Source organism: Chlamydotis macqueenii, chromosome 9, assembly GCF_036417535.1.
Source record: "Chlamydotis macqueenii isolate bChlMac1 chromosome 9, bChlMac1.mat, whole genome shotgun sequence".
Lineage (NCBI taxonomy): Eukaryota > Metazoa > Chordata > Aves > Otidiformes > Otididae > Chlamydotis > Chlamydotis macqueenii.
This window is the reverse complement of record NC_141564.1, coordinates 8,455,615-8,479,239: the sequence shown is the minus strand read 5'-3', so window position 1 is coordinate 8,479,239 and position 23,625 is coordinate 8,455,615. Positions and strand designations below refer to the sequence as shown.

Below are 23,625 nucleotides of genomic sequence, written 5' to 3'. Positions count from 1 at the left end.
CTTGTATATAGTTTTTGGATCCAATAGCATGGAGAGACTTGGAACTGTTGCAAATCTGGTCTCCCTGTCTCCTTTGCTTTGTAAATTCATAAAAGGGGGAAGAGGGGTAGTTAAAATGTTTACAAAACTTTAAACTCCCTCTGAACTTTTGCCAGTGTGGGGGGGGGAAAGAGAGAACTTAAATAAAACCTGGTTGTATTATATCTGAGAGAAAACTTTCTGCTTGCTTTTGTCAAAGCTGAGTTTTGAGATAATTCCTGGTGCTAAAACTGACCCAAAACTCGACTCTCATCGGTTTTCATCAAGAAACAACAAGCAAATGCATAGGATGTGGAACAACAACTGCTGCTTTATTTCTTCCCTGGTGAGGAGTACCGGTGGGTTTTTTCTACTTGATAATTTTAGAGTTCAAATAAACACCAGTAAGTTGAGATTGGAAAATTCTGACAAGAAAGCTTTAATTCCCGCCCCCCCTTTCTGCCCAGAAACACGTGCATTCACGCTCAGGTTGTTTATGCAGGACAGATCAAGCCACGGCTGGTTTTCTGCTACTGCAAAGACTTGGCCGTGGAGCTTTTTTTTTTTTTTTTTTCTCCTGGTCGGTAACCACCCCACCCATTCCCAATTCCCTTCACTAAATGAGGTTTTATTTTTCCCCTCAGCGTAAAGTCCACACAGACACCTTGTAGGCTTCCCTTTTTAGACAAAAATTTTCTTTTTTTTTTTTCCTACTTGCTGCTTGTTTTTATGTGGAAAATCCCAGTAAAAGTTGATGATAAATGTCCTTCTACCATTCACATGATCACGGAGAATATGAAGTCGGTAAAGAACTAACTTCTGCAGTAGCTTTGCATTATGTTTAGCTGATGTCTTGGAGAGAACAGTTTATGTTTAGGCTGATAATTTGACTTTGATTTTGTCTTTTTTTTTTTTTAGTGTATAAGGTGTCTGGTTCCTAAGTACTTTCTGTTTTTTAATGGCATGGTCTAATTTCTACAAGCTAATTTTGGACTACTCTGTGCTGTGTAGCAAATAAGCAAAAGCCTCCTAATTTTCAGCTCAGCTCAGGGAGCAGGAAAGGAACAATTCACCAATTGCTGAATGAAAATTCAGAAATGCAGGCAGGGAAAATGTGTAATAATTTGTTGAACCCGAAGGACCTTGTTTGGCTTCTGATAACTTGTAGATGATAGACCAGGGAGGAAGATCTTGCTCTGAATATTTTAATATTCTGGCTTCCGTATTTAGTACAAAGCAAAGATGCTGACACGTGCAAATTGTATGCTCAGGTGGCTGCCCCGTCGCCTTCTGTGACAAACCGCCTGTTTCAACAGCAAAGGTCACTTGGATCAGTAAGGATGGGAAAAATAGGAGCTACAGCTTTGCATCTGCTGCTGGGTGTATACTTATGCACTTCCACCTCCTTTTGGGACAGAACATGAACCTGGAGAACTAATGGGGCTTTGATCCAAGTTTGAAAGATGATGTTGAATTTAACACTAGAGATGTCTGAAGTGTCTTTCAAGCATGTTTCACCACGTTACCTCCTAGCTTCTCATTTTGCTGCAGGGACAGTGCTCAGTCCTCTTGTTTTTCCTACTTGCCCTCGCAGCCAGGTGCTTTTGCAAAGAACTGCAGCAAGCAGAATGACTTGAAAGGACACCTGAACCGTATCTGGCTACCTGTCAGAGAAAGCCAAAAAGCAGAGAGAACCCTTAGCAGAAAAATCTGAATCTGAAATTTAAGACAGAACATAACTGGCATTGGGGACGTTTATGTACCTTATTAGTTCTTTTTCTGAACAGAAACCGTGAAGTATTTCATTCTCATATCAACTTAAAAAAAATCCTAATGAAATTTTTCTGTCCTCTGACAATAAGCTGGAGTGTTCCCCTTTTTATATACTCCATCCTTTCCCAAGTCTCTGTCGTTGCAAATGTGATCTGAAACAAACCTCAGTGTTCTCTGCTGTGAACTCTTCACAAGCCCATGTGGAGACAGGGACAGAGCAACAGAGGGTTGCAGGGGGAGGTAGTGCCTGCACAGTTCAAATCCGAGGAGGGTGCTGGCCGTGTCTGGCAAAGGAGGCTCTCCTGGAAGACTGTTCCCAGGTTTTAATAGGCAGTTCTCACAGCTGAGACCACACATGGCTCCTGGTCCACCTCTGTAAGGGTTATACCCAGAAAACAAGGATGCTATGGAACCACTCTGGCTCTGTTTCAGAGCATTTTAGCCTCAAAAGATTGAGGCCCTTGTTCTTTGCTGTGCCCACCCTGGAAAGGCCACTGCCACCCTGCACGCCAAGGAGAGAGCAAAGCCCTTGAGTGGCCTGCTTGGTTTTGGGGTTAGCTGCCCCAATGGCTCCTGTGTTATTTCCCGTGCCACGGGATGGCTGGCCGGAGGGAAGGCATTCCAGGAGCATCCCTGTGTCCTCTGGGAAGGGCTCGCCAACAACCGCTCGTGTGTGTGCTGGCCTGGCAGGGTGAGGGATGCCTAACGGCTCAGCTGCCTATGGGGTTTTAGGCACAAATTTTAGAGGGTGGAGCTGCCTTCAGGAGGAGGTGTGCTCTAGAAGTCAGAGAGACTGAGTCTCTGCTGGGCTTTGCACTCTTTCTATCCACTTGCTGTTGTAAAGGAAATTTTTTTTTTTTTACCTGACTGGACAAAGTTTTTATTATACCAGTGAAATTTCCAAGTTGTTTTGTGCTTTGAAGAGTTTTAAGAATTCCTGCTGACGCTTTTCCTGAGGGAAGCCATGCCCTACCACAGAGTCTTTCGCCTGGTCCTGCTGACACTGTGTGGCATCCTAGTCTCTGCTGCGCTGGCAGGTAAGGAGCTTTGTTTGTATTTAAACCCAAAAGCATGGGAGATCTTTTACTAACCTGCCTCTCTCTCCTCTCCTTGCGTACCTCTTCTCCCTCCCTAAAAAGATCCATAAGTGCTTATTGAATTATAATTGAGTAACGGAAACTAGCTTTGGATTCGGTGGCGGGTGGTAAGAATGCATTCTTCATCCTGACACCATATTTCTGTTGAGGAAAGTGGAGAAAATCCTTTGTAATTTTTCCTAAGCTGACCAGCAGTAGCACCTACGTGAGCGTTAGGTGCAGCAGATCAGCAGGCAGGTCAGTAGATGGGACAGGTTATCTGTCAGCTTTCAGTGGCAGGAAGAAGTTGCAGTCATGAATCACTTTCCTCTGGCTAGAGCGTGTGTGCCAGTTTCTGATTCCTTCTCTTTCTGCTACAGCAGAGCACTTCACAGCTGCTGTAAATAGTGTGAACCTGTCTCAGTCAAAGGCTGGAGCGTGCATCTAAACTGAGTTTGCCTAGAGCTGGGTGCACTGAGGCAGGCGGCAGCGCGGGGAAGGTACGTGGCTCTTGCTCAGGTGCAGCGAGGTGATGGGAATGGTTAGCGTGACACATCTGTTCTGTGAGGCGCTCTGTTTTAAGGAGATGGTTCATAATTTCAGCTTTATCTGCTCCTGCCTTTAGCACAGCTGGGGGGAACCAAGGGTACAGTCGGCTTCAAAGGCTACTGGTCTGAGCTGGGTTTTACAAAGGAGGGAAAATGGCTTCCAAACCGACCCCACGGATGGGCTCTGTGTGTATGAGTGGGAACTGCCTTCCCTCAAAGCCTGTTTTAACTGCAGGCAAGGCTGAAGGGATCGCTGAAGCCAAGGAAGAGCACAGCGCTTGTTTTCCTAAATTCTTGTCCTGCCTTCCAAGACCTGGAGCAATGCTGGATTGTAGTTCTCTGCCAGTTTGTTCTGAGCATCTTGCCTAGCAGGGAGACCCTAGCCAGCCACCTAGCAGATTAAATTATTTATTTTTAAAAGAGTTTCATACAGGTAGGGAAAGTTACTGCTGTGCCTGGCTGGAAAGTCTGCGGGTGCAAGAACGGAATCCCTGTAGCTGGTATTTCCCCCACAGATCCTCCCCTCATAGGACACCTTCTTGCTGGGAAACCTTTAAAGTAACTAAAAAATGAAGTGGATGTTTTCCTTCTCAAACTCTGAGCTTTGATTTTTCTATAGTGGAATGTTAATTGCTTAAGCATAGCTTCAGTTTGTAGCTTGCTAATGCACCTAGAAGCAGTGCCAGTGGTCTTCCCAAAAAAACAGGTAAGATTATTTTTTTTCTTAACTGTTAACAGTATTTTACTCTGCAGAAATTGATTCCCTTCCAGTGAAAATTTCATCTGCTTCCTCTCCGAGCTAGGATTTCTTTTACGCTGTCTAAAAGCTTCCAATATTTGGTGTATATTTGCTCCATCTCCTGCCTTGCCAGCTTTCCTGCGTACTTGTGCTCGGTGTCGCAGCTGTGGTTTGTACCGAACTGTCACTGCCTCCCCGTGTCACTTTGCTCCTGTGAAATACCCAGAGTTCGCTTGAGTCCTTCACTGGGCGAGTGACACCTGCGCAGTGAGGCCAGTTGTTCTTGAAGAGCTTTGTACTGCTGAATGCAGCATTCTGATCCTGGGGTGCGCATAGGAGAGAACCCATGCTTTTTCTCAGTCACATTTTAGAGGCTTGAGGCCCTCTGAAGTTTGTTCTTCTCAGCTACTTCAAAGCCAGACGTGAGGAAAGCAGCCTGTATAGTAAGTCATCCCAGAAGCAGAATAATTTTCTGCTGCATTAGGAGTTGGAGAGGTACCTCCCCCCAGTACAGGTGCTTTTAGTGCACAGTGGAATTTTTTCTGCTTTTCACTTCATTAGAAAAGGAAATTTCCTGCCTTGTGCAGACAAAGAAGGGAAGGGCACACAGACAGCCCTCTGGTCTCCACGCATACACATGCAGCCCTGCCTTTCTGTAAACAAGTTTACTGAATGTTCATCAGAACTGCAACATTCTGTGCTGCTCCACACTCAAGCTCCCGGCGCTCGCGCATCACAGGCTGCCCTTTGTGCTCCCTATGAAGGCCTCTTTTCATCCCTGCACTGGCCCTGTGCCTGCTGTGGCTACCTGGGGCTGGACAGCCTGTTGCTGGCCTCAGAGTTCACCCAGCCCCTGCCCTCCCATGTCAGCACCTCATACTTTCCGTAGCAAAGCCCTCCACGGTGAGCAGAAATGGAGTCGGCCTTGGAAAGGGCTGCAGCTGATGCTGGCCACGCAGACCCAAGGTCCAGAACAACGTTCTACTTCCTCGTTGGATATCATTTTATCCCAGCGGTGACTCAGAGCTACCTAGTACCAGAACCCTTGGGTGAGTGCTCAGGAGTTCAGCAAGACATGAAGGATCTCGCTGGCAGCTGAGGTTCCCATCTGGGTGTAGCAGTCAGAGCACTTTTAGGGTGCTGGTAGGTCGTGTACCTTGATCTGGCTTCTTGCCCAGCCAGTCTGGTTTCCTGGATGGTGTGGTCAGGGCTTTGTGACTGGAGAAAGTGTGAATTTCTCCTGAGTTACTGAGCTCTTTCCAATATCCCATTTGTCAAAGATCGGGAAATAACCGAGTCTTTAACTCTCTTTCTCCACGTCATCTAGGTGCAACAGGAAACAGAGGCAGTTCAAGGACTTTCTGCACACCCAAATCCTCACCACTTCTTTCTCCAAACCCAAGTGGCGCTTAGGCCCAGAGCACAAGAGGATTGTGAAAAGTTGAATTTGTTTTTCCTCTCAGCAAAACCAGTTTCAATTCCGTTAATGGATTCAGAGCTCCAAGAGAAGCGGAAGTTATAAAAAGCCTTTGCAAGGCCTTGGCTTCCTTGGCTTCATTTATGTATTTTGTAGCTAAACTCTGATGTAGGCTCGTGAATTTTTGTTTTGAGCTAATGTGGAAATTTGTTATATTGCCATAGCACATCAGAACGCGTCTAGGGGAAGAAAGCAGCAGAGCAGGAGACAAGTTGTGTTATGTTAAAGAAGAATGTACAGGAGAAGACCTTGTCCAAAGACATCTTTCTGTAGCAACTTGTGCGTCTTCATTTTCAACAACAGGAGAATAAAAGCTGATTAGGAAGTTTTTAAAGTTCAAGTGCTAGAATGTGAGAAGTAGTAAATAGGTTTTGTCAGGCAAATTTGTTAAAAAGATGCAGTTGTTCCAACAGGTCCATCCAGATTTACAGCAAGTCTTTGTAGACCATCGCTCAAACTTGCTCACCACCAGCGCTCCTGATAAATTACTGACACTAGTGCCAGCTCCCAGTAACTGGGTTGGACATGGAGAGCGCGCTCCAGAAAGCAGCAGGTGACCATAACCTTCCCCTCCTCCAAGTAATGGATGTAATATTGAAGACACAAAAATCTGTAATTAGGAATAAAAGCCCCCAGGTTCTGAAAAGGATGTGAGCAGTGGAGGTGGATGCCATTAAGTTCACCTGTAAACTGTTGTGACTGAAGAAGCTGTGTGCAGTGCTCAGCTTACAGCAGGTGCCCTTGCCTCTTTCCCAGCACCACTGAGCATCGATGTCCTGTTAGGGCACGCATTTCTGTCACTGTGAGCATAAACTTGTCATCCAATGGAGGAGGAAAGTCTCATTGTCATCTCCTATTGACAGGCTGTGGGGATGATGAGGTGCTGAAACCAGCTTATACGAGGAAGCTTACTGGTTACTGGTGAGTGATCTGCAGGGATGAAGATGTCAGATGGCCGCATCCGCTTACCTTGAGGTCTTGCAGTCTGCCTGTGGGGAGGTTCTGGTTGGTTGGGATGTCTTGAAGGATCATTCCAATTTGATCATCTTCCTCAAGAGCTGTTGCTTGCGGAGACCTTTTCCAGTCTTGTCTTTCAGCCACCAAGTATCTGGGGTACCAGCTGTCATGTCACTGTGCTGGCAGCTCACCCCACCTCCTTCTCAGCATGGAAATCGTGGTTTTGTCAAGTTGCCTTTGGTGTCATCCGTTCTCGCTCGCACGAAGCCCTGTTGGGTTCCTGCATCATTCAGAAACCTCACAATCTGTTTCTTTATAGTGTAGTAATTCTGGTGTCTTCCCTTTTCCTGACCTCAGTTGTAACTGACCCGTGCTGGAGAGAGGCAGAATATGCAGAGCAGCATAGGTGTTTCCCCGAAATGAGGCAATTTGTAGTGTCAGCTTATGGGAAGGAAGAGGTGCCATCCTCCACCTGGCCTGTTGCAAAACACTGAAATACTTTTAGTCCTTTTTTTTTCCCCAGGTTCCATCTTTGCCCAATAAAACACCAATAACTAAGATTATTCCATGGCTTTCTCTTAAGTGCTCTCAGACTGTGTTTTTACCAAGTGCACCGGTAGTCGGTGGAGCTCAGTCCGTGCTCCAGTGCTGAGACAGGGCTAATGCTGGGGGAGAGCTTGTTTGTGCCGTGGGGTGAAGGTTTCTCTCCCTTCAGAGCACGAAGCCTTGGCAGTGGTGGGGGTACCCATGTGTGTCAGCAGCCTGGTGGCCCCTCCGTGTGCCCATCTGCTGCCCCTGCTGAGTTGCTCTGGGGGAAACAAACCAAATGAGTGCACCAGATGGGTTTTCCTAGAGACAGGACCATCTGGTCTTGTGATGGATGATGTGTTTTGAGTATGTTTCTTGGTAGTTCTTTATTTCTACAAAGTTCTTAGGTGAACAGGAAAACCTTGTGCTACCTTGCCTTTGATATTTGGTTTCCAGCCCTCGATTGCAATGTGTTTGTGTTTTTTTTGCACAAGTGAAAAATGCCAAGGCCATGGAGGTCCCGTGTAACTTGCCCTTTCCCTGTGGAGAGCTGCTGCCAGGCCTGGAGCTGTCGCTCTGAGGCATTTGTTCAGATGCACAGACCACACTCCTGTTGCAGTCAGGATGACAGTAACTGTGCAGGTTGGCAGACCTGGCTGCTCTGGTGCTGCTTCTCTTGTAGATCGTATTTAAAGCCCTGGACTCTGTGCAGTGAGAAACTGAGCCCAGGAGGGAGAGGGACTCATGGCCACATAAAACGTCAGCAGCAGAGCAGAGAACCGACCCTGCTGAGTCGAGTCCCATGCCTGTACTTACAGCCCATCCGGCTGGAGTGTACCCAGCAGGCGACTGGAAGAGGCCCTTGTGTCTCACTTGGATAGGGGCACCCCTTAATGTTGCGTGTGTTTGTTTTTGGCACCTGACACAAGCTCTGTCCTTTCCCCTCACCTTTCTTGCTTTTACCAGGGGACTGATATGGGAGTATGGCATTTGATGGGGCTTCGTTAGAGGTCTGCTGCGCTCAGCCAGCAGGACCAACGCTTGCTGGGACTGTCAGAGCCCTGTGGAGGGGAGCAGGCGTGACTTCTCTGCTTGTTGAAGAAAACTGGGTGTGTGGGGATAGCTGGGCTGCTTCTCAGATGGGTGGGAATGGAGGCGTGTGAGGACATGAGCTGTTGGTTTAGGAGGGAAAATCAGAGGTAGGTCTTGGAAAGAAAAGTGCTGGCTACAAACAGGCGCTCTCCCAGTTTGCTCTGGAGAGACCTGCCCGCTGGCAGCTTTCTCTGGGGATGATGCTTGGTTTGCCTCTGTGTTCCTCCACCCCGTGTGCCTGCTGCAGGGCTCTCTTGGCATCTGCTCCAGCAGCATCGAGGTGCAGGAACCAAGGAGGAGACCCAGCAGTAAAGCCCTGGCTCTTGGTGATGTTAAGACACAGGTATTTCGCTTTATGCGTGTGCACGACTGCTGCTTCTGAGCTGACAGCTCCCGTTAGTGAGGCACCAGAGCCGACTGAAAGGAGTTGTGTTTCCCTTGGTTGAAGAGCCGTTAAGGTAAAACCGCAAGAACTCGGGACAGAAAACTCATGTTTAGCATACTCTGCTCTTTCTGTGAGGGAGAACTGAAGGCATGTTTTAATCAGATGAGGGGAATTAACAAAATACATATCCAGAAGCCATCCAGGACTGTATCCAGGTCTTAAAAATCACTGACATCATCAACAAATTAGACCATTTCCTCTTTACTTGGTTATCAAAAATAAGCTCTGTGCCCTACTTAAAGAGAGCTGCAGTAAATTTTTCAGAAATTGGATGCACCGGGGACAGGAGAGACTTTCTGGGACCTGTGGGTCTGGTTAGAAAAAGAGCCTTTGCAGTACGGTTGGAAGGGGTAGCACTCCCTCCTCGTCCCTTAGAGAATGGGGAGTTGGGAAGACCCTGTCGAGGTCGTACAGCCTCTGGACGGTGCCTGCATCTGTTATAGATCATCTGAGCTAATGCCTTTCTCCTGGGTCAGATGCAAGGGGTACACCCAGCTCTCTTGGCTTTGGAGAGAAAAACATTATTGGGAAACGCACCAATGACGTCCTCCCAGTGTGGTGCTCTCTTGCCAGGTGGGAATGGCTGCGGTGTTGGTGCTGGCTCTGGTGGTGTTGACAGAGTCAGGAAGGTCATGGCTGGAGCGTAGCTCTTCTGTGTGGAGTTTCTCCACTTGCCAAAACAGCCTGGAACGGAGGCTTCAAAACTGTTACGTATGTTTGGTCTGTGCCTAAACCAACAGCTTCCTAATGCCACCATTGCTAACTAAATAGCCCCAGCTCTGCTCGGTTCCTTTTGCTGTTGTTTTAACTACATTTACCCACTAAATTCTGTATTTCCTGCTGATCTGTCCTCTGGTAGCTAAACCACAGGATTTGTAGAAGAGAGGACCACTGGAAGTGGCATTTTCTGTAAGAACCTCTGGATGGGACGCGAGTCTCTGGCTCTGCTGGTTGGTTTTGCAGGACAGGTTGGGAAGGGCCCTGCAAAGGGCTGGGGTGTTTCTGGGGAGCCCTCATGGAGCACAAACCTCTCGTGTGCTCGTACTGGGGACCCAAGATGCCACCTCTGTCACTGCTCGTTGGGCCATAGGTAAATCTGGCAGGTGTCTTGCTGAAAACCCTACAGCTTTTATGTATAGAGGACTTTCCAAAACCAGTCTGGAACGCCGTTGTGTTCCGAGTCTGCAGGAGGCCTTGAACAGCTCCGGGGACGGTGGGAGCTACTCTGTGATGCGAGCCCTGCATTAAGTCCTAGCAGTAGGTTTGTACAGGCAGCAAAGGTGAGTGTTTTGGTGTTGGCCATCCTGTTCGTTTTGATCCAGGGCTCCTATGGGGGACAACAAAGTGTGGTGGAGCCCATTACTGATGATTCTTCAGCTTTCTCCTCCCACGAAGTGCCGGCTGCCCACGGGAGGCGAGGAGGGCTCCAGGTACTTAAAGCTGGGGCTGGCGCTGCCAAGGTGTGCAGCTGCCACCTCTCTAGCTGGGCCAGGGAGAGCCTGGGACCAGTCTCCAAGTGCCCCTGGTACACAGAGAGACACTGTGCCAGAGTCGGGGTGCCTGTGGATACCTCTGTGCCTTGCCCCAGGGAGCCCAGGCTGCTTGTTCTGACGCCTCTTTCCCAGCCCTGATATCTATCGTGTCAATTCAGATGGGCCCTGGTGCTGGATGCTGTTCGTTTTTTCTCCTCCTGCCTTTTTTTCCCCATCCCAGTGCAACATTCCCAGCGGTTTCGGCAGGGAGCTGAGGAATGTCTCCTGTTCCCGCCGGGGCCCACCTGAACAAGCTGGGCATTGACAGGGAGCGCTCAGCTCAGCCACACACAGACAGGGAGGGCTCTCTGGTTTGGTCCCTGACCCCACAGGGGGAAGAAATAACAGGAGGTGAAGGGTAACATCAAACAGAGCCCAGCCCGGCTTTCATCCCCTGGCGTGGCACGGAGGTGGGGCAGAGGGAAGTGGATGCGCTGGGGCTCCAATCTGGGGGAGCTGTGTCCTGCGCAATGCCAGCGCCTCTGGTATCCTGCGCTGCGCAGGACAGGCTCCAAGATGCTGTGAATTTGGCCAGCCCAGGTGACCCGGTGGCCTCTGCCTGTTGCAGGAATGTGACAGCCCCTCCCAGCCCAGTCCCACAGGCATCCACAAGCGAACTGGCCATGGGCGCTCACACAGGGCCTGTTTGTGCACGAGCAGAGGTTGCGCAGCTGTGGGGAGCTCCCTCTTGTCCCCTGTGCTGTCTGTACGCCAGGTTGCCACAAAAGCCCCTGGCAGTGTGGTTTCACCCTGGGGCACCGTCATTGCCTTCAGCTGCTCTGGGTGTCGGTTCTCTGGGGAAGTGGTGCCCTCCCGGAGCAGAGCTCTGCCCCACGGGATTTCTCAGCCCTCAAGTCACCCTCCATTCTCCCCAAGGCACTTGGCAGGCGGCTGGAACCCAGGGACCTGCTGCTGTCCTGAGCTGCTGCTGTCACCAGCCTGGCCAGGGCTGCTTGTGACCGTGGATGCTTGTCTCCCAGCAGAGTACCCGCAGGGCCCAGTGCCCACCCTCTGGAACGAGCCACCTGAGCTGCCCTCCGGAGCCGGCCCCTTCGACGCTGCCACGACCACAGCCCGGCTGTCAGACGCCACCGTCTTCCCCCCGTACACCTCGGAGCTGGAGCCCGAGGACACCACCCACCTGCACCGGCTGGATGCCGGGGACGGTACGTGGCTGTGCAATGGATGGGCTGCTTGCGGGTTGCTCCCACAACAGTTCGGGTTGTCCTCTTCATGGGCCTGTCACCTCCCAGGAGGTGTTTGAGCCACCAGAGGTGGCCTGTCCCCAGCCACACTGCTGAGGAGGGAAGAGCACCTGTATCTCCTGCTCAGGGAAACTTCCCTGCTGAAAATCCTCTGCTGCGGAGGGCTCACCAGCCCCAGCACAGCTGCTGCGGCCTTTCCTTCTGGCTGGGGTCTGTCCCCTCACAGCAGGCACCTGCAAAAACCGCCCCGAACACAGGCAGTGCTCTCCAGGGCAAGAGCTGCCTAAATCTCTTTCAAGAGGAAGTGCGCGCACCTTTCCTGGCTCACAAACTACAGCAAATGCCTGTTGTGATGCAGCTCTGCAACAAGCAAAGCAGCTCTCGGTGCAGGTGCCGGAAAGCTGAGCGCCAAAGCCCTGCTTTGTGGCAGCTGTCCTTGTCCCGGGAACGGGCTAAGGAGGCAGTGGGTGGCTCCAGCCCCCTGCCCCAGGGCTGGGGGCACAGGACCACACCTCGGCTGCGTGGGGACGTGGGAACAGGGCCACCATGGCCAGTGCAGGGAGTTCTGGGGCAGGATTTGGCCCAATGGCTGGGGATGTGCTGGGGGTGGGGGTGCTTCCCGTAGCCCTTCCCACCTGGGACCCACTGGCTGTGCTGACCTCACACTGCCTTGTTCCCTGTCCCTGCAGGCTCGCTGGGGCCCGGAGCTATCGGTGCCATTGTCATCGCCTCCCTCCTGGGTACATCTGTGCTTGTGGCCTTGGTCGTCATCACGCTGAGAAAGTTCTCTGCCTCCTGAACCAAATAAAAGGTTTTTCTGTAACACCACCAGCCTGTCTCCTGCCCTCAACTGCTCCTGCTCCCCGCATGCCCAGGCAGGGAAATGCTGCTGCGCACGCAGCAAAGGGCGCTCCAACCTCTGCGCTGAGCAGCAAAGCTGTACCCGAGCGCCCTTTGCCCCCAGCGTGCGGACCCCCTGGGTACCTGCAGACCTGGCAGGGTCGACCACTGCACGCAGCATCACCCCTGCAGGCAGGAGGGACCTGCGGCGGTGAGTGGCTCCGAGCTGGCAGCAACTCTCTTGGCCTAGCCTGGGTGGGGTAATGGTGCTGGGTATCACCTCGCGCAGCTCTCCTTGGGAAGGCTTGTTCCTTTGGTGCAAACCACCCCCATGTTTTCCCGGTATCACCCTACCCCATGTTCATGTTCAGCCCCACTTCCACCCCCTGCGTTTAGGCCAGCTGCTCCCCACCAGTGGCACTGGAGGGGACTGGGGAGGAAGGAAACACACACGTGTGGCTTTGGCGCTGGCTCGCTCGGCTATATTTCATCACACAGGAAAAACGAGACAACGAGAAGGTCCCCTCAGTTCACTGAGGCAGCCCGGTCGGGGCTGGGAGGGCTCCAGCCCGTGCTTGTGGGCCCCAGGCCTGGCCCTGTACAACACTGAGACCACTGAAACGGAGGCGTGCAGGGCTGGGTCTGAGGAAGTAACACTGGATGCTGCTTGCTGCCTGAAAACAGCACAGCCTGTGCCTAGACTCTGGATCCAAAAAAGTCACAACAGAGCAAGAGGGGCCAGAGCGAGTCCCAGGGTTTGGTGGTGGGTCATGGGACAGTGCATGGCCCAGAGAAATGTAGGAACCAGCATCCTGGCACTGGAGGACCTGGGTCAGCCCTTCCAGCAGTGAAGCAGCCCATTCTGATGGGTAAGGGAGCATTTCTGTGCTGAGAACATCCCAGGTGGGTGTGTGGGGCTGTGGAGCTGGAGCTGGGCCGGCTGCTGGGCTGCGAAGCTGGAGGATCTGGGGTGTGGCGATTTCTCAGGTAATTTTAAGGATTTCCTAGAGTGAGAGCTCCTCTGGGTTTTGCATCAGAGAATTTGTGGCTGCTGCAAGGCACGGACCCTGAGCTGGAGGCTTGGTTGTACTCAAAGCTGACTGTGGTGTGCTGTTGGGGTGGCCTGACTTGAGGTGTCCCCGTTAAATGACCCTGACACACCAGACCAGAGGCTGTGGTCCCTCCCTGGTCCCAGCTCTGGGCTGGGCACCGGCAGGTGGCCGGGAGCCTCTGGCTGGTGCGAGCTGCCCAGGGCCCCTCTTCCTGGGGCGCCACAGGCAGCGGGGGCAGGCACAGCCCTCCTGGCCGTTGTCACAAGCTGACGTGGTGGCACTGAGCATGGGCCAGCCCCTCTGTTCTCCCTTTGCTGCTGTGGCTCCCACCAGTTTGCTCCTGGGGGCTGGCTGCAGCCCCAGCCCTCCCTCAGCTGGGTCCGGCCTCGTGCCGCACACCCTGCGCGTCACCTGGGCCCCACGCGACCCAAAGACCAGCTCCAGCGCAGCGCCCCACAGCCCCCCTCCCCCAGCTCCCCTGCGTCCCGTGTCCTCCCCGTGCTGCCCAGCGCTGCTGTGCTCCTCCGCCGTGTGCGTGGCTGGTGCGTGGCTCCATCGGCAAGCAGCTGCTCTCCATCCCCTTTTCAAGCACAACCGTGGCACCGCTGGAGCGTGCAGCAGCGCGGGCCACAGCGCCTGGAAGACTCCTTTGCAGTGCTATGGACAGGTGCCAAATAATTGATTTTCCTGATGGATGCTGGCTGCAGCTCGGGAGCAGCCTGTGGTGAAGAAGCCCTCGGCTGTGGCCATGCATGGGACTGTTCAGAGCGAGGCTGCTGATCATGGGTGGCTGCCGTGGGGCTGCTCCCTGGCCGGTCTCAGTGCTGCGCCCTGGGCTTCATGCGATGCTCAGTGCCGCAGCTGGAAGGTGCAGCGATCCATTTCCGCTGGCGACGGAGGATTTGCATATATACACAGAGGTGAGCCTGTACAGGGAGCTGTGCATACAGCTGGGTGGAGCGGGTTACAAGCATGCAGGCAGTGATTGCGGGACAGCGGCTCCTGGGGTAACGTCACCTGCCTGCTGCGTGGCAGCCCGTGTCCGCTGGTGCTCCCATGGTTAGGCGGTGGTGTGCGGGGAAGCGCTACCACAGCCACCCCTGCTCTGCGCCTCGGCAGTGCTGCATAGCAGAGACTGTGAGTGCCAGATCAACCAGGAAAGGCCACGGTGCCAGGCTTCTGCTGTGGCTCTGTGGAGGGATGCAGAAGCTGTGGAAGAGGGGGTGAGCCATGGGGCAGGTCCCAGACGCGCTTTGAGGCCATCAGGTGGGCACAGACGTGGGTCAGGGCTGGTGAGGTCAGGCTGCCACTGGAGTGGGGCTGGGCACGGAGCATTTCAGAGCCTTTGACTGGAAGCGGATCAAGGGTCTGCCCATGGGAACGGGCCCAGCGGTTTCACAGCTGGACTGGGGAGATGGAGTTAATGGGGCTGGTCCCAGGCTGGTGCCAACGGGCTGTGTAAGAGGTGGTGAGACAGCTCCTCTGCATCTTACAGGGGTAGAAATTAAATCAGCTTTACGAGGGCCCCAAACTCAAAATGCAGCGATGAGCTGTACGTGCTCAGACCGGGCGACGCCAACTGCCTAGTTAAGTTTGCGGCCATGTGCCTTTCCCAAGCGGCCTGAGCCAGCCCCAGCTAGCACGTGTGCAGGGAGCAGGGGTCAGCTGGCCAGCACCAGTGGCCTTTGGGCTGTGTTCGTTTGGCTCGTGCTATTGGGGCTTTACAGAACACCTGGAAAGGGGTTATTTTAGCCAGTTCGAAGCGCTGATCTCCAGGGAAGGATCAGTGCTGCGGGAAGCGTGTCGGGGAGCTCAGGAACTGCAGTCTGTTTGTTCAGGGGTGCATGTGCCTGGTCTGGCACAACAGGTCCTGCACCATGGCCCACGGCACCACGGCCACATCCTCCCAGCTGGCAGCCTCTGTCCTCTGCCCCTCTCCCAGAGGCATTCCAGGTGCTCAGGGACACCAGCAGTCACTGGCGGTTTCTGCTGCCCAGTTTCCTCCGCTGACTGTCATCTGACTTGTGCACCCGGAAACACTCCTTCAAGTTCTGAGCTCGGATTTTGGGGTTTAGTATCTCCTCCCCCATAGAACTGGGGAACCAGCCCCTCTCCTGGTCGTGAAGACGCTCCCCAAATATCCAGCCTGAGCAGAGACAGAGACAGGTGTAAATGGGGATGGACTGGCCCTTGCTTCTGCACTGGGACAGTTGTGCTGGAGCGAGCCTACGGAGCTGGCAGTGCCTCCTGGAAGCTGCTCAGAGGCCAGTGCTGGAGCAGATCCAGTTTGTAAATCCAGCCAAGGAGGCCCACTTGCCTGAGCAGCACTGTTGGGACAACTGGCTCAAGGGATGCCAGCAGAAAGCAGGCAGTGCTGCCTCTGAGTGCCCTCCACTGCCCCCGATGCCACCGGAGTGATCCACAGCAGAGAGCCAAGGTGACGGAGTTCACCAGCCACACATGTGCCCCAGAGACCAGGCTGCAAAGCATCACCCAGGTAAGAACAGCTCTAGGTCACACCTGGGGTGGCTGTGCCAGCATTGCCACAGCTCAGGGCAGCTGGATTTTCCAAGTGTTAGGAGACAGCAGCTCTCTCAGCTGCGATGCCAACACCAGGGTCTCTCCCTGGCTGGAGGAGCCCTCCTGCCTGCTCGACAGCCACCTGCCCAGAGGGCTGCCCACCCTTCCACAGGGACTCCTGGCCCAGCCCCATCCCATCCCCCATACCGTCATCTGTCTTGTCCAGGATGTTGAGGACATCGGCCAGTTCTAAGGACAGCTCATCCGGCTGCTGGGCCACGTATGGATGGACGCACTGGATCTGAGGGCAGTCTGCCGGGGAACAGGGTGACAGTGAGGGATGGACTGGGATGGAGCCCGCTGCAGGACAGCACGGCTCAGGTGAGTGTAACATTGCGAGCTCTGATGGGTAAGAAACCCCCCGCAGAGGCCAAGGGGTGCCCCGGCCATAGGGACCTGGGGAGCATCTCTAGGGGGGAAGCAAGCAGGGTGTGTGTCACCGCCACAGTGCCACCCCATGAGCAGCTTGGGTGGGAGGGAGAGTGCTGGTGCAGCCCAGCCCAGGTGGGAGGGGGAGCAAGGTGAGGGCCAGGCCCAGAGAAAATGGGTATTGATGGTGGAAACACAAGGGGAGCCCAGGCAGAGGGCTTGGCAGAGGCCCCAGGCCAGGGGCTGGACTGTGATCAGGGCAGGTGGTGGCGTCCTGGGGTAGGGGTGAAGAGCTCCTGGCTCCCATGCCCTGTCTCTTACCAACAAGTCTGGATGTAAATGAAACGAACTTGGTTCTCCGGTTCGGGGCCAGTGAAATCATCCAGCGTTTCATTTCACTCCTGGACAGGGGACACAAAGAGGCTGTGAGCATGAGACAGTTGTAGGGATCCCAGTTTTCCTCCCCAGCCAGCCCTGGGCTCCTAATTCCTCCTCTAATGGCCCTTTCCTGCCTGCCGTCCCAGGGTCCCAGACTCCCTGGTGATGCCGAGGTCACACGTGCCACAGTGCCCCGGGCCCTGCCGCACCAGCCGGGCTTGCTGCGGGGCCCTCGGGCTGGCTGTCCCCACAAGCAGCAGGATCCCCCTTTGGGGAGCAGCACAGCTTCCGAGAGCCAGCAGCAGGGTGGGATCCTGGCACCCTCGGAGCTCTAACCAGCAAAGGCAGCTCCTGACTGGGCTGGGTCAATAGAAGCCATTTTTCCTGGAGAAAAGCCGTCAGAGGAACCATTTATTCCCGCAGCTGCTGTGTGGGAACATTTAAAGGGCAGAGCTGATTAATTCACTTGCAAACGAACGCTGTGGCATACCAAGGGTACCGCTTGCTTGGCAGCGGATGAGACAAGAGGCCCGTGTGAATACGTCCCCAGATCCAGCACGCTGTTACGCAAAACCTGGGCCTGCAGCAGGAGGGTGAAGATCTCACAGGCGCTGCAGAAGCCCGGCGCTCCCTCCAGAGTTCCCTCAGCCCCACTTGGAAAGGGGGCGGTTCACCTCCATGAGCTCCAGCTCCTGCCTGGAGGAGCAGCTGTGCTCCCAGCCCTGAGGGAGCCAGAACTTTCTACTTTCTCAGTTTTAAAGCCTGAACTTGACACACATCTAAAGCCACCGGAGTGTCTTCTGGGAGGAGAGAGGCCTAAAAGGGAGATGTGAAGGACGAGTGCTGGCAGGCTGATCTGCAGGACTGAGAATACCTCGTGCTTCAGGGCTGAAGCCCAATGTCAAGGACCAGCGAAAACACCTGCAGCCACAGGTTGAGTGCAGTCCCTCACGCTGTGAAGACCTGCAGGATGAGGGCCCCGTGCACTGAGGGCTTGGCACACAGACATCAAACCAAGGGTCTTACTGTGCCTCTGTCTCTATCTACAGGCTGGCACACAGCTCCTGCAGGCTCTTTGGACCCTGCTCCCAGATCCTCTCAGCCGGCAAGGGGTCGACCTGCATGCCAGTCCTGCCCCTGCGATCAGCTGTGTCCAAATGTACTGCCAGCTCCTGGCAGAGCCCACCCAGGGCACTGCTGCAAGCAGCCACCAAGCAGGGGATCACTGCTGTACAGGTTCAGAGCTGGGAAATGCTGCAACAGCTGTGGAACAGATGAACCTGTCTGTTTGGCACCCACTTATCTCTTCTAGTTCTTCAGTTTTCTAGTTTTTGCCCAGTACTGCCCCGATCATCTCTGCAGCTCTGGAACAGCAGCTTTCAGCAGTTGCTACATTACACCTCAGCACACAAGACCTGTTGGAGAGCCTTGTGCTGGATCACACACTCACTGTGGCCATCTAGGAGACGGGACAGGATGCAGAAGCACAGAACTGCAACTGCCTCCCCTGAGCCGAGGGCAAACCCTGGCCTGGTTTATTGTTCTCCGCACAGCTCAGTCTCACAGACGTCAAATATGCGTTTGCCCTGCATAACATGACTGACATCTCTATTTTCAGTACAGCAAAGTTGCAGTCACATGGCTGAGAAGAAGCTGCAGTTCCTTGCTGTGCTGCGAGCTCGTCTTCCTGATGCTGGTGCTGCGTCGCACTGGGGGGTCAGGGTGCAGCCCCTGGGGCTGCGGCAGCACTTGGTTCCAGCTGGGGCTGATGTCTGCAAATGCTGCCCTACTGACTGCAAAGTAACATCAAGCTGGGGGTGCAGATCCTCTCCAGTAGCTGTTTAACTGGTGGTACGTGTTCACCTATAACGGCACAGATGTTGGACCTAGAAAACGTGGGCCTGCTAAGGCTTGGGTCACTGAGAAAGCCGTGCCCTGAGCTCCAGAACAATCAGGTCTGTGTTAGCGCAGCGGAATCGTTTGCCCAGTCTGAGCTTGTTGGAGCCTGAAGTGAAAAATCAGTAAGCCAAAAAAACCTGTATCCAGGGAGACAAGGAGGCCCTCAGCAGAACGGCTGTACAAGATCAGGATCGGCTGTGGAAGGCGCTGAGGAAGAGGCCTCCTCTCCCATCTTTACCTACAAGCAGGAACCACTTTGCTTCACAGGGCTGGTCAGGCACAGCCTTGATCTTTGCGAGTGAGCCAGCTCAGCTCCTGGAGCGTGCACAGCGCACATCCTACTTGCTCTTACTTTCTGAACAGGCTGCAGGCAGTAAACCAGTTGGGCTCCTGTGCCAAGGCTGATTTTCTGATGTCTCTGTCCCAGAATGCAAACTGCCTGCCCATCCTCCACCCCAGATGCTGCAAATACACCGCACAGGAGAGAATCCTGCCGAGTTCACTGGTGCCTTTCAGTAGGAGAGACTGAAGGTGGCCTCAGGAGAGCGATGCTGGGCGGAGGTTTGTAGGGCCAGCCCAGCTGCAGCAGTGGGATGTCCGCCTGCCTGACGGTGGCAAGGCTGGGGAGCTCATCCCCCGTGCAGGCAGGGTGCCGCCCTTGCCTGGGTGTAGGGAGGCAGCAGCGCTGAGTGCTGGTGGGGGGACTGCGTTGTACTCACTGGGATGACGCCTTCAGCATGTAGCTGGCCTCCCGGTCATCTGCATTCTCCAGCAGCCTCAAGATGAAGACGTTGGCCAAACTCTGCCCCTGGTCTTCCAACTCCTCTACCCGAAGAAGGCCCCGGGGAGCTGAATCAAACACTTGGTACTTGTCCCTGGGAGACGTTAAAAAGGAGATTAGGAAAAACTGCCGTTATCCCATGAGATTTTGGCTTCAACCACCCAGAACTGTACTGGGGACACAGACCAGGAACCTCTGCATGACAGGAGGATAAAAGATGCCCTGATGTGGGAAGGGATAAGCAAGTGTCTGTGAAAACCCACCGCAAAGCAAGAGACCCTCTCCTTGCTCTGCCTTAGGCATCCCGCATGGCCTAGAACAAGTTGCTCGCTCTGTCTCAGCTCCCAATGTACAAAACAGACGGTGCTCCCTCAGAGGGGACTGTGAGGCTTAATTCATGGCCGTTTGTAAAACGCCTCTCTGTTTTCTGGATACAAGCTGCCGCAGAAGCAAAATATTTCCAAGTGCACAGACACTGTGGCGACATGTTTATGAGAAATGTTGGACTAGCGAGATGCTCTCTACCGGTGAGTCTAGTTAACGCTACAAAGAGCGCGCTGTTCTCTTGGACCCGTCTGTTTGTGCCACTGTATTTCACTAGTGTCTAGTTGCGCAAGACCTAGTCCTAAGCATGACAACACTCTCCTCTTCCTCAGGCAGGTTACACCATGTCAAATATAACTGCTACCCTCAGGTCTAAAGTTATACCCCCTCCTTGCTGCTCAAATTTTCTAGCCTGCTTTTTTAGAAGTTTGACTAAATCTGAGCTGTTCTTCAGTCAGCAATGAGTCAAAAAATCACTTCTTGACAGGAAGACAGGTCTCTGGGGTCAGCCCACCAGTTGATGTAACTCACTGCCACTCTGCAGAAACTGGTGGATGTGTTCTCGCTTACCCCGGTGGGAGACCTGCCCTGTTTGCCACACATTTTCAGCTGGAGAGAGCTGTGCCACCCAAGAAGAGTCAGCTGTGCTCAAAGGCAAGGTGACTGCTGGAGGGGCTGTACAGGTCAGGCCAGGATGCCCTGTGCCTGGGGTCAGGACAAGGGCACAGCATCACAGGATAAACCCCAGGACAAACAGGGTTAACAAAGTGCCCCATGTACTATGTGATTTTGTACTCACCCAGGAATTTGCCGGCAAATTACCAGCAGATCATTGAAAAGGAACAAGTAGATTTCTCTGAAGAGTTTCTTGGTGCGAAGCGTTCGTGATGTCTTCGGACCATTCATTTGCTGCAGTTCCCCCTGCTTCAGCAGCCAGCGGGAGTGAGAGATGATGGGCACAGACTAGAAGCGAGGAAAAGTCGGCAAAGATCAGGAGGACAGCAAAAACCCATGGGCTTATGCGGACAAGATACTGAAAGCAACAGGAGATGCAAAAGGAAGGGTGGTGGGCTCCCATCCCCACAACTTGCGCTACAGAGGATGGAGCAGAGCTGCAGAGAGACAGCAGTGTGCTCTGCCATCCACACCACAGCCCAGTACAAGGTAACAGAATGCAGACAAGGACACAACAGGGGCCCAAGAACAAACAAACAAACCCTCATGGGCAGCAATGCTGGGGTGCGGAGTGCTGCATTTGAACACCAGGCTACAGCCAGATCCGTCTCTGGGGGATCCCATGTCTCATAACCTGGGCTTGAGCCTTCCTGGCCAGGGAGACTGACTTTCAAAAATGTGTATTTGGCCTTCTGGCTACAAAAACCCAGGTTAAACTGGTTCTCACTGGTTGGGTCTGTCCCAGCCAGGAGGAGATACTACCCAAGCAGCCACAACAGCACTTCTGCTAGAGTTATATCACACGTTAAGTTAAAAACAGGAAGCCCAGAACAAAGCACATCTTATATTAGAAGAACACTATGCTCCCAGTCAAATTACTGAAATATGGGAAAATATCTGCCTAACTGCTACTCTTTCCACCTTCATTCCCTCCCTGTGCTCATCACATGCACAGTGGCACAGTCTGTCTTTCCACACTCTGGCACTCTCTTCACCAGAGGAGCCCTGCTGGCACCAGTGCCCAAGGCAGACCTGCTCCAGGGATGAACCAGCTCCTGCCTGTCATTACAGCCTCAGCCTTACAAGAGATGAAGGCAGCCTTGTAGCTACCCTGTAGTGCTGTCCTGTAGACTGTGGTCTGGCCGTGAAACACTGGTAAAGTGCTCTGGAAAAATCAAATTCTTAGGCCCCCAGCGTGGCTTTCCAAACAAACAGTCTCTAATTTTTTTTTGCTTTGGTTGTTCAGCTACATATTTAGCTTCACAGCAAGCTGCTTACGCTCCTTAAAGTTTGTGAAGCAGACAGATCTGAGAAGTACCTTCACAGCACTCAAGAAAAGAATTGTCAACTTTATGCTCAGCACTGGAGTTTCATGGCATATATTAAGTGAGATCTGGTCAGACACCCCTAAATATTGATTCAGTCATCCCTGGAGTGGAGCCAAAATAGGTCATCAGCAGGTAATTAGAAACTGTACACAATGCATAAATGCAAGACTGAATTAAAATGGTGGGCAGTCTTCATTTTAGTATTCTCTAGCACTGAAGTGTTTTGCTTTGTAGCTTCCATCTTCCTTCAATGTCACTTGTAACGTACTAATAGCTGAAAGCTGACCTGCATTTCCAAGAGAGGTGAAAGGGAAGAGCCAGAACTGAGTGCTGGAGCAGGAGCCACCCACTGCGCACAGGCAGTTTGATGCCAGGGTGCCACATCTGTGTACAGGCACAACATGCTGGCCTCAGTGCTGCCCTGGTCTCTGCAGCACGCGTGCACGGATATCGCATGCGTGGATGTAGTGCCCGCAGCAGCAGCATCCCCTTCGAAGGCTTTGGAGGGGAACGGTGTGGACGAGGCCACCACCAAACACTCACTAAAGGGCGTGCAACTGGGTGAGTACTGCTGTGTACGTGCGCACGCTTGGGTGCTGCTGGTCTGCTGTTTGTAAAGGGTTAACAGCCCATGCTTATACCTTGATCTTGAATTCCAGTTTCTTCTGGATGCTGATCATCTGCTCTGTTCGGCTCATCTTCCTGACACCTTCATTACACGCTTTCACCACCTGAGGAAAAAAAGAGTAGAAAGATTAGCCTCTACTGGCCTTCAGCAAGTAAGGGATGATGAACAGCCCAGAAAGGCCTGACTGTGACAGTGCCCTGCTGTAACAGGAACTGACCAAGCCAAGCTCTTCTACCAGCACTGTATTCACGTGAAAAAGCGGGGGGGGGGGGAGGGGGGAGAAAAAAAAAGAGAAAAAAACCCCACCAAACACTCAGAAGATGTTATAGCTGGAAGCTGAGTATCAGAGGACGTTAGATGGTTGCATTCAGCTACTGAACAAGACTATTAAACAACACTCCTGGTTGCACAGCAAAGGGAACAGCTCATTTGCCAGATTCTGACACACCATGTATCTCATTTTTCTTGTCCCCAACACTTGAAATGAGGTACATACACAGTATCAGCTTCAAGAAGAGAATGAAGCCAAAGATCCTCATTTCAAAGATGCAAATGCTGTGGTTCTGCCAAGCAGCACCAAATGCCAAGGCTATGAAATGTTCCAAGGAAAGAGACGATCATCATACAGAGCCCAGCTGTGTTCCAAGCACAAGCTTTTAACTGAAAAACCACAACCAACGTGCAGCCATTACCCTATCACAGGGACCTTAACCTAGATGCCACTGCCTGTTTCATAAGAAGCAACTCTCTTGAGAGCTGGCTAGGTAGAAAAAAATATCTTGGAGGACAAGCTCTGCTTTGTGCTCTGTTTCTGCTACTCAAAATCCACCAGAATATCAGCAACTGAAACCATGATCAGCTCCTACCTATCAAATAGGATACCTGTAAAGAAAATAAGCACCAGATGGTCTCTGTTGTGATGCCTGTACCTAGTTGGACATTAGGCATCTAAACTTAAACGTTTTCAGATACGTAACCTTGCAAAGGGAGCGATGAAATTGATCACATGAGTTACCGACAGCTGAATACAAAAAGAGCATTTTTCCATCAGCAGTTGTAGTCATCTGCATACTACAGGAACCACCTTCCTCAGGCTTTTGAGCAATGGAAAAACAATTGGCTACCAGATACATCATGAGGGATTCTGCAAATATTAATGCAGAAAATTCTTAATTGCTGAGATCTCTGTCTTCATCCCTAGTGATCTCCAAAGCGTACACTTCATAGACTAGTTCAGGGCAAATCTAAGAGCCCATTTTGTTCTAGTATTTCAGTCAGAAGCTGCAACTGTATCCTTAGGCTGACATTCCAGAACAGTTTTCAACTTCTAATATTTATATTAAACTGCAAGATTCAAGAGATGTTCCAAGCTTCCTCTGGA

General features: G+C 52.7%; 2 protein-coding genes across 7 annotated transcripts in view; one reads left to right on the top strand and one right to left on the bottom strand.

Moving 5' to 3' along the window:
• The first annotated feature begins 242 nt into the window (after positions 1–242).
• On the top strand, positions 243–12,221 carry SNORC (secondary ossification center associated regulator of chondrocyte maturation). Of its 5 annotated transcripts, none has more exons than XM_010125588.2 (4): positions 243–377; positions 2,715–2,828; positions 11,166–11,351; positions 12,080–12,221. In XM_010125588.2, the coding sequence occupies exons 2-4, from the start codon at positions 2,756–2,758 to the stop codon at positions 12,187–12,189; spliced, it is 369 nt and encodes a 122-aa protein (XP_010123890.1). In that variant the 5' UTR covers positions 243–377; positions 2,715–2,755; the 3' UTR covers positions 12,190–12,221. The 5 variants fall into 5 exon arrangements, with proteins under 5 accessions (XP_010123890.1, XP_086610797.1, XP_086610798.1 ...); XM_086754669.1 differs by lacking the exons at positions 243–377; positions 2,715–2,828 and adding exons at positions 3,374–8,666; positions 9,130–9,226 and having other exon boundaries at positions 11,169–11,351; XM_086754671.1 differs by lacking the exon at positions 2,715–2,828 and having other exon boundaries at positions 255–377.
• Positions 12,222–12,686: 465 nt separating this feature from the next.
• NGEF (neuronal guanine nucleotide exchange factor) overlaps positions 12,687–23,625 on the bottom strand; it is a 42,813-nt gene continuing 31,874 nt past the window's right edge. For both annotated transcript variants that reach the window (XM_086754731.1, XM_086754732.1), the window contains exons 10-15: positions 22,258–22,347; positions 20,413–20,576; positions 19,228–19,383; positions 16,553–16,632; positions 16,010–16,114; positions 12,687–15,428 (exon numbers count right to left, since the gene is read on the bottom strand). In XM_086754731.1, coding sequence (XP_086610857.1) covers positions 15,256–15,428; positions 16,010–16,114; positions 16,553–16,632; positions 19,228–19,383; positions 20,413–20,576; positions 22,258–22,347 — 768 coding nt within the window. In that variant the 3' untranslated portion in view covers positions 12,687–15,255. The remainder of the gene's footprint in view (positions 15,429–16,009; positions 16,115–16,552; positions 16,633–19,227; positions 19,384–20,412; positions 20,577–22,257; positions 22,348–23,625) is intronic.

Coding starts and splice junctions, on each gene's coding strand:
- SNORC (XM_086754669.1), top strand. CDS start 9,130: ATGCAAGGGGTACACCCAGCTCTCTTGGCTTTGGAGAGAAAAACATTA. Junction 9,227..11,168: donor GTGTGGTGCTCTCTTGCCAG/GTGGGAATGGCT, acceptor GTCTCCCAGCAG/AGTACCCGCAGGGCCCAGTG. Junction 11,352..12,079: donor CCGGCTGGATGCCGGGGACG/GTACGTGGCTGT, acceptor CTGTCCCTGCAG/GCTCGCTGGGGCCCGGAGCT.